Here is a 12,683-nt window from a genome sequence, read left to right as displayed (position 1 = left end):
GTCTCCTAGCCATTATTACTGGCGGCCCTATATGACGCCTTCGGCCTAGACGGAAAGACTGTCGTCGTTTTCTCGACATGCCATTGGGTCGCGCAGATGTTTATCAACCCATGTTCTCGGGAGAGGCCCGAGGATGCGGTGGTGCGACATGGGCTGACCACCCCTCCCTTCGCCTCCTCCTCGTGGCTGGCTGCCGGCTCCCGCGGTACCTTGCGTTCGTGTAATCGTATGAGTATTTGTCTTATCACCATGTGCTAGGCATGATTATAGACGTAGGTTCGTCAGAGCTTGGGACCCTAAACTTGGAACTCGTCTCCTGTCTTCCACTTGGCAGTGGACGAGTACGTACTGCGTACATAAAATACCTACAGGTGGTAAGTCTCTACTAACGGCTACCTACCTCCGAACCCATTTGTCTACGTGAAGAGACAAGGACAACAAACCGTAAAAATACAAAGGTCAAGCTTGGATGGGCGCACGGCTTCCTCGTATCAGGTAAAATGTGAGCGTATTGTGTATTAGAAGAAATACCTAGTAATCATCTCAACTTGTAATTGGCGTCGAAGTAAGAGGTGAGAGGAGAGGAGAGGTTTGTTGTTGGGTTACCTCCAACTACATCTCAACCCGCTCTCACGGCCGGCTCTCTCTCTCCTAGAAGCCCTCGCCCAGCACCCTCGAGGCGAAGGCGCAAGAGCAGAGAGAGAGGGGATTCCGTAGGGGCCTAATTCACTTTACCTAATTTGCCTTACCTAATTTGCTTACCGAATCAAGATCGAGGCAACAACGCCACCTGGGCCTGATGTCAGACTTGAGAAACTTCCTAGTTGGGACTAAACTTACCTGCCCGCCCCCGCTGAGCTCGGAGCTAGGCCGAATACGGTCGAGGGCGCTTAGGGGTCTCCCGGAGGCAGGGAAACCCCCGATTCTGGACGGAGGGCGGATTTTGTGGTATCGGACAGATCACAGGAGACAGTGGCATCACACGAGGCAAAAAATCATAAGCATATGGTGCCACACCGAAAAAAAAAAAAAATATTACAATCGGATTGAGACTCTTAAGGAGCGGTGGCTAAGCTGGCTTGGCCGGCTCTCCGATAGCTACTAGTACAGCACCGTTCCCCGTCGTTCCGCCATTTCCCAACTAATTCAGCCTCTCGGGGCTTCCGGATCCCGCAGTCGAGCCGAAAATGATGGTCTGCATGTCGTGTTGGTGATAGTACACCGATTGCTGCCGTGTCTTTTTTTTTTCTTCCTTTTATTTTTCTAGTCTTCGGTAGTTGTTGCTTGGCGTGATCCACGAGAAGGAGAGAGAGAGATACGGAGAGGCAAGTCTTAGCCGGTCCGTGGTTGGGGATGAGGTCTGCGGGGGAAGCCGGCGTCGAGTAGCGTAGTCGACCTCATTCGCAGAGGGGGTCTCGTCGGTGGCACGGCTTATTTCCCGCACTCGCAGCTAGTGCCGCACTCGCCTAGCATCACTGGTTAGCAGCAGCACAAATCGGGGGTGGTCATGGTGGTGGTAGTGATAGTGTTGGGTCAGTTCGTGGCCGCGGGGTAGCAGTCTTCTCTCCTACTCCTACTACTTACAGTTGTCAGCGCATCCGCATTCGCCCTTCATCTTGATAGATTGGCTGGGGTGGTGTTGAGAGAAGCTAGAAGCGTTTCTGTCAGGGATCGAATTGCTAGATCTGGTGGGAAGACGTCGTTCTGATCGGCGGGTAGGTGGTGAGCGTGTTGTGTGTTGTAAGGAGGAAGACGGATGAAGGGACGGGGTCCAAGTCGAGATTTATATACCTGGATACCTGCGGCTGCTTGGCGCCGTGGCCCCTCCGGATTGGGACAACACACACCTACAGTGCTGCCTGTGCGGGGTTGGTTCAACTTCAGCGCTGTCCGTGACGTGTGTCCGTTCCCAGTCTCTCTTCGTTGTTGGCATTACGGATGAGCCTTTTCTGCGTTTTTTCCTCTCTTTCGCTTTTCGGCTGGTTTCTTCTCCCTCTTTCTGGTTCCTGCTTTTGTTTGGTTCCCCCCCATCCCTCGCCATCCTCGATTACGTTTCGTTGTATTCCGTTCTGTTGTGTGATTTCTTCAGTTTCCTTTCCATCTTCTTTCCATTCCCTACCCGCCCCTAGTTTACGGACTCGCTTGTCTACTCCGGTTTCCCTTGGTGAGGCACAGCAGCGAGATCCTGGCTTTCTCTGCTCCGCCATGCCACTCGATCTAGCCGTGGTCTAGCTGTAGATCCATTCGTCGATAGCAGATCGATCTGCCCTCCCAAGCGCTGCTACGTACACGCCCTCGCCACTCGCCCTCCCTGCTCTCGTAGCCGATACGTATATACCTTATGCACAATAGGTGGATAAGGTGTATGGGTATGCACAATAGGGGTATAGGTACACCCCCCTGCCCACGATATACCTGTTTTTCTGTTTTGGCACTAGTACTCGATGTAGAAGCTGTGGAAAGGAAAAAAGTCTTACTTGGCTGGTCACACCCCCCTCCCCTCTCCGCGCCCACATATCCACACATCCGCCCACGTCCGCATCTCGCCCACTCACATCTACACGCCGCCGCCACCTCCAACCCCCGACTCTTTCTCATCCGTCGCCTACCTCTTCCAACCCTTTGATCCTTGGAATACCAATCACCCTGCACACATGTGCGAGTCCGATTCCGCACAAGTCGCGCGGAGAAAATAGCCTACGGTGCCTCTCTACCGCCCCATCCTTATCAGCGTTCCACGGGAAGAGGAGAAAGAGAGAGGGGAGAGAGATATTCGCGTCGCCGTCGCCCTCCCGTGACGAGGACGGCTCGCACGCCTAACCCTGGTAAATAGGGCTGTCTTACACGCTCTCCTATCAGGTACTCGCCTTGCCCCCGCCCTCCCCTCTCCCGCAGGACTGCTTTGTGGCGGCAAGTTGTTGTTATCTCTTTCTCTTTCTCTCTGTATTCCCTGTCTGCGTCTTTTGTGCGTGGCGTGCAAATGCAATTGTCGTCAGCCCGCTGATCAGGGTCTTCTTGCTGTTCTCCCTCGCTTGACCGACAGCGAGATGGATCGGAATATCTCCTAAACGGCCCTCTTCCATCGGGAATTGGCTAACTGGAGGAGGAGAGGGCCGATCTGGTCGACCCTCTAGTAGGCGATATAACCTACGTGATACACGCCTCCCTATCCGCTTGCCTACCAACCTGCACCACGCCACGCCACACCACACCATGCGTACGCACCTACGTGCATGCGTCTCGCAAGCCCTGCCGACATCCACCACTGTCGAAATATCACACATTACTCGGTGCTAAACGGCTCCCCGACGCCAGTGGGAGCCAATAAATCGGTGTCCGAGTATCCCAAAACCTCCCCACCCCCTGTGGCGGCTAGGGTGAGCGGGCACGCACGCTATCCAGATCCATGAGGGAGTTTTCATTCGAGTTGCTAGAACCCCATCGATGTCCAGGATGGGCATAGGTGGGACGTAGGCGGGCTTGCCCTGCGTGCTGATAGAGAGGCCCAAGTTGGAAATCAGAGAAGCCATTAGGTCGACTGCACGACAGCCACATGCATGCGTTACCGTCACATCGCAGGCTTCCCATACCCCATCATTCGCCACCCGCGGTTCCGCATCCCGCGGAACCTCGTCGCCGTCGATGAACTGCTTACGAGCTCCTCGTCCCCCTGCCAGAGCGACTTCTCGAATCTACTGGCGTCCCGGGGAGCACACGGACAGCTCAAGGTAGCATTTGTGAGACGGACCGCATAGAACCCCTCCCTCCTCCTCTTCCTCCTCTTCCTCCTCCCATACTGTGCTCCAACCGCCGAGTCTAGAGAGCAATGTCATGGTCGTACCGTATCGTAGTATCTTACCACCCTCTACGCTCCCGGATTCTATGTTGATATTTTCCTCTCTCGGCCTTTCGTTGTGCCTTATCAGGAATATATATTACTAGAATATGAAGGCAGCCAGATGGCCAGCGGAGACCGCACTCGGCACTTAGAAGGCCACTTAGGAGGCCCCTACCCAGCAACCTAGAACCTCGACTCCGCTAATCGAGATGAGGCGTATCGAAAAAATCTACAGCCAGTCTTCGAGAGGTAAAAGCCCAGGCTACTGCCCTCCCCTTCCCTTTTGGAGATGATAGGAGGTAAATACAGCACGCCAGGTTAGGTTATCTGGTAAATTTTACCAACGTCTTTCAGGGTACGAGGACACAGCGACAGAAGAATGCATGCAGAAGCATTAAAAGGGGGGGATCTGGGTCAGACACGGCCGTGGCCATAGCAGGGATGGCGCGTATTGTAGTTGATATCATATGGGGACACGGATGATGATGACGATGACAGTGGTGGCGGTGTGTGTGTGTGTGATCATTCCCGGGTCCGACGCCGTACAGAGCCTTATCCCAGGTGGTGATGGACAGGTGACCGATCTTGTTTGGGGTTCCATCTTCGGTCTCGTATCGTTCATTGGGCGGAACCTCGAAAGGCAACAAGTCGCTAACAATTGCCTAGGGATCACTGGTATAACGCTTGGCCCGACTGTGCTTAGCCTCGAAGGCCCCTATCTAGTAGCGGCAAGAGATATATAGGATGGAGGGCAGATTAATGTAATGAGACAGGTATGGCTGATGAAAAGTAGCGAAGGGTAGGGATGCTATCCCCTTCTCTGTTCCGGCCCAGAGTCTCGAGTTCCTATCCCGGACTCGCACTAGAGCTGACGAATACGCTGGTTTGGACAGACTTGATATCGCCCCTAGTTTAGAAAGGAGTAGCCGAATTTGAAGAGAATACTGCAGTCGGCAAAGGGGGGTTCTCACTTGCGTATATCGTGACAAGCAATGAGCCCAACCAAGGAAGAGGGCCGCGGATACGGAGAAAGCGAGAGAGCGAACGCGGATGGGGGGACGAATGGAGCCTCCAGGCCACCCTCACTTGACGAATTTCACGCCATCCCGCGGGGGTACGTGGCGTTGCATCGTCAGCCGGACCAGGGATATCGAGGCGCAATTACCTAATTGTTGGTGAAGGCATCGTTGGGAAGAGCTGGGCAGGGTGAGATTGCTCCCGCGGTAGTTCTGCCACACATGCGTCCAAATACCCCCTATCAAGACCGGGGCGCGCCGTAGACGTCTATCCGCGAGAAGAAAAGGGCAGGAGAAGTGGACAAAAAGAGAGAGGGACGGGGAGAAAAAGAGACGAAAAAGCCTCTGCGGCGAAGTCGGCACGTTTCCAGGCTGAGAAGTCCAACTAAGACGATGATCCCGAAACTGAGGTCCCTTTACAGAATGCACATATGAGTCAAAGGCGAATAGGAAGACCTGGATAGGATTGAAGAGGAGGCATCAAAGCCGAAGAAAGCCGTGGCACATCACCCAAGAAGAAAACCTCAATGCGACTCCAACACAGATCTATCTATGCCGACGACAGGGTGCGGCGATCTAACTCGATCACTAGGTCGCGGCGATGGGCATTTATGCGGATTAGCAGCCCCCCCGTCTCCCCGCCCTCTCTGTCTTTCCTCCCTCTCTACCCCAAACCCCGGTACGTCTGCTACAACTATCAGAAACGGGCTACGGATCCCGCAGAATTACAACATAGTCTACTGTCATCTCTATAACCCCTTGCCCACCTCCCTTTTCTTTTGCACCTCCCCCTCCCCCCGGGTCCGTGAGCCGCTTAACCATGGAATGTTCGGTGGCTCCTCTCGGGTTAGGCCGCTTCTTCCCGTTCTTCTGCCTCCCTTCCAAAGTGCCGCAGCCACGTCTCGATGTCTGCCATCACCGCGTCCCCGAGGGCCTTGTCCATGGCGCAGGCCTGCCAGTTGCACGACACCCACAGCTGCCCGCCCTTGACCGCGACCGGACACAGCGTAAATACGGAACCGGTGGACTGGGGACTTATGGAGAAGACGGCGCGGTCGATACGCCAATTCCCCCCTCCCTCCCCCTCAGCCGAAGCAGCCGGCCCGGCGGGACTGCCGTCGATGACACCCAAGTTCGTGATGGCGAACGAGGAGCTTCGTGGCTTCTTTGCTATGTCCGTGAATAGCGTCCGGTAGTCTGACACTGCCCACACCAACCCCAGCAGGTCGTTCCGGAAGCCCTGGTCCAGCTTCCCCTGGATCTCGGTGCGCACGCGCTCCGCCGTCTGCCAGACGAGCTTCTCGAGCGCAATTATCGCGGCCGTCGAGCTCGCGCCCCCGTTCTCGCCTCCGTTGTGCTCCTTAGGCTCATTGGCTGTGTCGGCGCCCGCGGAGGTAGCATGTGCTCTAATCGCCGCGACGAGCTCGGCGCCGAACTCGTGATGCAACGACGTCACATAGTTCGCCATCGCCCGTGCCAGATCGACCTCCCCGTCAACCTCGCCCTTCTCTCTCAGCTCCCGCAGCACCTTCCTCGCTCCCTCGTCCTTGGCCATGATGGGCCGCAAGTTTAGTATCGTGCCGCCGGAGAGCGCGGGCGCGTCGGCGGCCGGGATCCGGCGAGCGAACGCGACCGCGATCAGGGTCTGCAGCAGGCCCGTCAGCGTCGTCTGGTGGGCGCGACACCGGCGCAGGACGGCGGCCAGGGGAGCAGCGTCTAGCGCAAACTGCCGGTACTCAGTGGCGTAGGGCTGCAAGCGGATCGGCGACCACCGCGCCTGCGTCGCGACATACGATGTGAGAGGCGTCGGCCGCAGCTCACGCCACAGCGTCGCCAGCGCGTACCCGGCCGACACCGGAAACCGGCATAGCGTGTGAAGCGAAGGGAGGAGGGTCGGTGCCGAGGGAGGCACCGTGAGCACGCGGTCGGCGAACTCGGGGAGGCGGCCCGCGGCGCCGCTGTCGTTAATGTGCTCGTTAAGGTGCCGTAGCAGATCCTCATGCAAGATCTTCGCGCTTATCCCATCCGTGTGCGCGTGCCCCCACTCGAACAAGACGTCGAGGCGCCCGCCCACGCCCTGTTCCCCCTCCTGTGCCCCCCTGGTCACGAACACGGTCACCTTCCACGACGGAGCATCCTCGCCACCGTCGCACCGCACGTCGAGATGCTCGCGCACGGTCGCCCACACCTCGGCGTCAGGCCAGACCTCCGCATCTACCGCGGCCACCTTCCCGTCGGCGGCGGTTGCGGTGGTGGTGGTAGCCGTCGGCAGCCGCCACTCGACGTGCCGCCGGAAGTCGACGGTCTCGAGCGCGACCCAGTCAGGCTTGCGGCGGTCCTCGCCGCGCAGGCCGACGCGCAAGAAGGGATGGGCGAGGACGACGCGGGCGAGGGCGCGCTCAAAGGCAAGGCGGATCGGGGAGAGGGTGTCGGGTTCAGCGGGCCCGGCGGTCTTCGATCCCGGCTCGGACGTGGAGGAGGGGGCCGGCGACAGGGGCAGCAGCGCGGCGGGGATGAGGTATCGGCAAGTCAATATGCTGTTGCGGTAGTATCCCAGCGTCAGCATGGCCAACTCGTAGCGCTCCCTAGGCAAGTCAGCAAACGGGAGAGAGTGCGGGGGCAGGATAAGAGAAGCGTACAGGTACCCGAGAGGCCTGACGATCCTAGGCCTGGCTTTGGCCTTGGCTTTGGGCTTATCCCCCTTCTCGCTGCCCATGGTCGCCGTCTCGGCGGTCAGCCGGAATCCTTGGCTGAGTACTCGGTTCACCAAGCAAGGTCTCGCGTTCGCGCGCGTAGGTAAGCTATGTCGACGCGGAGTGCCTACGCACGCGCCGACTTTCGCGCTGAGAATAAGAGTCTAGACGTAGATGCGACATTAACATATTGGCGACAAGATAGAGGGGAAGGACGTGGTATAAGAAATAGGTAGGTAGGTATATGCTGCGTGTAGAGAATAGGAGGGCAAATAGGAGGTGAGTGAGCAGGCGTGTAAGTCATCTGGATACCTGGGTAAGATAGGTAAATCGGCGTTGGAGCAGCTCGACACCATACCACCCAGATGGGTTACACTTACATATACGTAGTATTATATATGCGCCAGACGGATATAGTCGGGCACGGCGAAGATAGCAAATATTAGTATTTTAATTATGGAATTATTTTCGGAGTCGGTGCAGGGGATATGGCCAAAAAAGAGAGAGAGAAAAAAAGACGTCGCTCGTGGGAACGAAATCACGACAACGGGTTCCCCAGGCCGGGCGAGTAGTAGTAGTAACAGTAGCAGTAGTAATAGGAGCAGTAGTAGGCAGATATAGAGGTCGAGAATACTAGCACCGGCAATAATAATACTATGCCTAGTAGCGGCCGGCAACCATATAAAACTATCCGAGCAGTCGACGCACGCGCGCGCAGGAGGGGGGAGGGGGAGCTGAACGTCTCTACGCGTAGTCGACGCCGTCTACGGGGGGAGAGGCGGGACGGGACCCCAACCCTCAACGAGCTCGGCCTCCCCGCCAGCTGCCTATTTATCTATCTACCCATCCCCTTTCCCCTTGTCCCCCCCTCCCCCCCTCCCTAGCCCTCCAGCAAACCTAACCCAGGGCGCGGCAGCCGAACCGATGGCAGAGAGAGAGACTCGCGACGAAGCCGCACAAAACCAGGTCCGCGGCGGTCCGCGGCGGCCCGCGGCCTCCTCGGCGGCCGAGCGGGCGAGCGAGCCCTCGTCAACCGGGTCTGTGCTCGAGAGAGAGAAAGAGAAGCATGTGTGAGATGCTGGCGTATCCACTCGGCTGAGAGGTGTCCCGGGGGGGGGGGGGCCTTCTCTTTCCTTACTTCTGCCTATTGGGGACGCAGAAGACCTGCATGTGGGCAATATGCTTTCTCTCTCTCTCTCTCGCGGCCTTCTCGTCCCTGCATTCGTCGATGGCGGCGGGGTGGTTAGCGAAGTCGTCTCGGCAAAAGGACCGTTTCCTCTGGCTGCCTGCCCTGTCTGCCTGCCTATACATATACATATACGAGGGGGGAGGGAGGAGGGCTATCGCTCTATACGGGGTGTCTATGCCTATATATAGGTATATATATGTGTATATATAGACCTAGGTGGGTAGATATATATATATATACCTAATTCGACAGGTATTAGGTGGGCATGCACGTACCTGAGATATGCAGTTGTCGGTTCTTCTTCGCATTCGGCTGGCTCCGGTTCGCCAAAGGTCCCCTTCTCTCCTATCCCGGGTCCTGGTCCGGCCCCTGGAAACCTTAGCCAGACGCGCTATGACGGGCCCTACCTAGCCCGGTACCTAGGTACCTACCTAAGGCAGCTTGGTGCTCCACCGCATGGATGTTATTGTATTGTACATGTACCGCGCCTTGGGTACCTCCTCTACAGGCACCTAGGTACGTACTCAGGTACCTATATCTATCCCGACTGGTCTAATTTTCACCTCCTTTCAGGCTTGACAAATACCTAGGTAGGTACCTACCTCCTATCCAGCTTCCTGCCTGGCTTAGGTAGTTCGGTACCCGTATGTATATGGCTTCCTACCTCTGTCTGCCTCAGGCGGCAAGAAAGATACCTGTAACATATCGTATAGAGAGGCAGAGCGCATCCATGCATGCACGCTGGCTCGTAATGCCATGCGAGAATAGGGCCGAGTTTCTTCGACGGCACCGTGCCATGACCCTGTGTAGGCCGGCCAGCATCACGGCCAGAGACCGCTTTACTTGCATACGGACGCATCCAGATGCCCCGGGGTCGTAGGCAGAAAAGAGGTCCTAATTAGAGATAGTTATACCTACCTAGGGCCTAGATGATGACCCCTGGTTCCAGCGTCGTATGGACAGATCTTGGTCACGACAATGCAGACACGCCGCATACCCGTGTGCATTAGGTACATAATCTCACTGCACACTAGACTTCGCTCCAGTCTCTCACCCAGCCTCCCCCCAGCCTGCGTGTGTATTGTCCACTTACCAACGCAGTACGACGCGCACCACGGGGGAGGAAACCCGGGGGGAGTGGGTGAGACGAGAACGACGATAGGCACTCGAGAGCTTCCTTCGTGCCTTGGCCATTATATTGCATTCATCGTCTTCGTCGACGCTCCGAAACTCACCGTGCGACCCTACCAACGCCTGGCCGAACCCCGACACAACCGAGCTACATCCGTAACGGTTATAGAAATCGTGGACGGGGGAACGCACCTCTTCACCGGTGCCTCCCCCCCTCCCTGAATATGACGACAAAATCGAAAGAGAGAAAAGTCCCGGCGAGGGAACGGCCCTCCCCCCGTGCCTACCCCGCGGCTTGAGGAACAACCGTATAATATCGTAAGCCGTGTCTCCCTAACGCCGTATGATGCATCGCCAAGCCCTAGAGGTAGGTATCTCCGCGTCTCCCACTGAGAGAGAGGAAACAAGAAGCAAAGAAACGGAGAGGCAAGAGAGCGAGGACAGAGAGAGAAGAAAAAAAAAACACCCGTACATATCCACCTTGCCGGTAGGTAACCCTGCCCTCATCACTCGGCCCGCCCTCTCTGGTTGCGACCGCGCCTGGCCAGGAACTTGTCGCGGCCCCCGACGCTCTCCCAGTACGCATCCAGCGCGCCCGGCGCCACGTTCCTCAGCTTGGCCTCCATCTCCTTCGACGTCTCGCCGCGCGTCGGCGGATGGCCGACCCACTGCACCTCGAACTCGAAACCGCCCCGGGCCTTCTTCGCGTGGCTCAGCAATCTGAATACGTGGTACGTCTCCACCGGCGGGTTCTTCGGCTTGATGAAGAGCGCATTGATGCGGCCGCCTTGGGCCTTCCAATACGCGTACAGCGTTTCTGCCGCCCCCTCTTGTATCTCCTCTTCCGTCTCCCACGTCGCGCTCTCCTCCCCCTCCCCGGCCCAGTGGACGAGCAGTTCGACCCGACCGCTGCCGTCTTCTGCCATCCGGTGTCGGAGGAGGGCACGAACCTCGAGTTCCTCGCCGCCATCGACTTCGACGTCATCACCCGAAACCTCAGCCTGAGCCTGGGCCTTGCTCTTATCTGCCCCGCCCTTTCTACTCGCGCCCGCCTTGTCTTCTTTCGCGCCGGCATTCATCGGGGCCTCGCTGGCAGCTCCGGGCTTGGCAGCAGCGGTGTCGCCTGTATCCGCGCCGGCACCGTTGCTCGTGGCTTGCTCGTTGCGGGAGGGGTCTATGCGGCGCGGGTGCTCCTAAGTTAGGGACCTGCTGTAGAGCAAAGGTAATTCCCGCGAGTAGATAAAAGTAGACTCACTAGCATCGTCTGTATCTAGAATGGGGGCAAATGAACTCCCCGAATACTCGGCCTCGGCGTTGGCGGGATTCGTTGGCGTGTTTCGACCTTGTGCACGAGCGGGATTACCGGCGGTGTCGTTGGCAGCATTACCCCTGCGGGTGCCCCACGAGCGACTTCGATGCTCTACACTGCATGTCAGCGCTGCCATTGAGGAATTAAACGTGAAGTGGGGCCCTCTACTTCTAGGCGTATTAGCAGTCTTGTTCGCCGGCGACGACCGTCCCTTAGAGCTGGATGCCGGCGTCTCAGAAGCAATACGCGGTCGGTTGCGAGGGGTCGGGGGTGGTCTCGGGGGTTCGTCGTCTGTTCAAGCGGGTTAGGCAAGGACGAAATCAGGCGGGCAGCTCTCTCTCTCTCACCATCGTCTATCTCGTCGTAGGGGTCGCCCTTGGACTTGCGCTTGGTCCCGCGCGGCCCCTTATCGCTAGCCTGGCCGCTGTTGGCGGGCTTGGGCGCTGGTGACTTGGCCCAGATCTTATTGAGGAGAGGGGGCATGGCGGGCAGAACGCGGCTAGACCCGGCGGACGGCGGACGGGATGGGTAGAGAAAGGGAGGTGAGGTATAAATATCGAGCGAATAGCAGACGCAAGAGCAAGGCCAGCAGCTCTAGAAGACGGGCAAAGTCCGGGGGGGGGGAGGGGGGCAACGCAGAGCCGAGCGACGCAGACCAGAGCAAAGAAGCGAACTAGATGGCAAACGACGAGGCAAAGCGATATGTGGTTGTTGGTAGCCGGGTAGACGATGCAATCAGTAGCCAACTCTGCAGGTATTACGCGTGTACGCCGGCGGCAAGGACAGGTATAGGTGCATATAATAGAGAGAGGTAGATGGCAGGTCGACGAAGGGGCGTAGCAGCAGGATATAGATAGATGGTAGCTAGGTTGAGGCAGCTATCCAACTATACCGAAGCTGTCGGGACTCGATACGGGATGGTGGAGGGAGGGAGAGGAGAGGGCGTCAGGGCCGTGAAGGGCGTGAGTGGGAGGGAAGCTTGCTGTGTTTGCTTGCCCCTGCCCTGTCCTGCCCTGCCCTGCACCGTGCTTTCCGCTCCAGACCCGTCGAAACAACCAAGAGTGCCTAACTTCCAATGATAGGGTCAGTTCCTCGCATGTACCCTTAACCTTTCATGTACTGCCCGTTGCAGAGGAACGCTAGGAGGTACCTACATGCCTAGGTAACTCGGTACCCTACCCTACCATACAAATGACAGGGCGGGACGCCGTGCCTGGTACGCTACTCATACACCCAGACGGTAGGGAGAGCCCATGTGCCTAGGTACCGTCTAGGTAGGGCAGGTACCTAGGTACCTAGGTAATCCGGTACAGGGGGCGCGAAGCGTCAGCGCCTCCGGCGTCGGCAGATACCATCCCGCTCTCACACCAATACCTGCCTATATACCTACGCCTAAGGGACCTCTAATATAAAATACGTCGAAGCACTCCGTGCTTCTCCAGGTTTTCGTGCCGAAAACCTAGAACCTCTCCGAAGGCTAGGGAAAAAGGGGTAAGTAGGAATCGAC

General features: G+C 57.4%; 2 protein-coding genes across 2 annotated transcripts; both read right to left on the bottom strand.

Annotated features, from left to right (window-relative positions):
* Positions 1-5,655: 5,655 nt before the first annotated feature.
* Positions 5,656-7,935, bottom strand: GGS23DRAFT_438082 (uncharacterized protein). The gene is made up of 3 exons (XM_051513918.1): positions 7,928-7,935; positions 7,494-7,711; positions 5,656-7,439 (listed from the first exon to the last, which is right to left on the bottom strand). The coding sequence occupies exons 2-3, from the start codon at positions 7,568-7,570 to the stop codon at positions 5,702-5,704; spliced, it is 1,815 nt and encodes a 604-aa protein (XP_051367344.1). The 5' UTR covers positions 7,571-7,711; positions 7,928-7,935; the 3' UTR covers positions 5,656-5,701.
* Positions 7,936-10,231: 2,296 nt separating this feature from the next.
* Positions 10,232-11,956, bottom strand: GGS23DRAFT_437894 (uncharacterized protein). Its single transcript, XM_051513917.1, has 4 exons — positions 11,524-11,956; positions 11,345-11,467; positions 11,123-11,287; positions 10,232-11,041 (listed from the first exon to the last, which is right to left on the bottom strand). The coding sequence occupies exons 1-4, from the start codon at positions 11,657-11,659 to the stop codon at positions 10,374-10,376; spliced, it is 1,092 nt and encodes a 363-aa protein (XP_051367343.1). The 5' UTR covers positions 11,660-11,956; the 3' UTR covers positions 10,232-10,373.
* Between the last annotated feature and the right edge of the window lie 727 nt (positions 11,957-12,683).

The sequence above is a fragment of the Durotheca rogersii genome, assembly GCF_024521655.1.
Source record: "Durotheca rogersii strain YMJ 92031201 chromosome Unknown GGS23scaffold_50, whole genome shotgun sequence".
NCBI lineage: Eukaryota > Fungi > Ascomycota > Sordariomycetes > Xylariales > Xylariaceae > Durotheca > Durotheca rogersii.
The sequence above is the reverse complement of the archived record's forward strand: the minus strand, read 5'-3'. Positions and strand labels throughout refer to the sequence as shown.

Coding starts and splice junctions, on each gene's coding strand:
- GGS23DRAFT_438082 (XM_051513918.1), bottom strand. CDS start 7,570: ATGGGCAGCGAGAAGGGGGATAAGCCCAAAGCCAAGGCCAAAGCCAGG. Junction 7,440..7,493: donor GTCAGGCCTCTCGGGTACCT/GTACGCTTCTCT, acceptor TGACTTGCCTAG/GGAGCGCTACGAGTTGGCCA.
- GGS23DRAFT_437894 (XM_051513917.1), bottom strand. CDS start 11,659: ATGCCCCCTCTCCTCAATAAGATCTGGGCCAAGTCACCAGCGCCCAAG. Junction 11,288..11,344: donor GACTGCTAATACGCCTAGAA/GTAGAGGGCCCC, acceptor CATGCAGTGTAG/AGCATCGAAGTCGCTCGTGG. Junction 11,042..11,122: donor TCTAGATACAGACGATGCTA/GTGAGTCTACTT, acceptor CGCGCCGCATAG/ACCCCTCCCGCAACGAGCAA.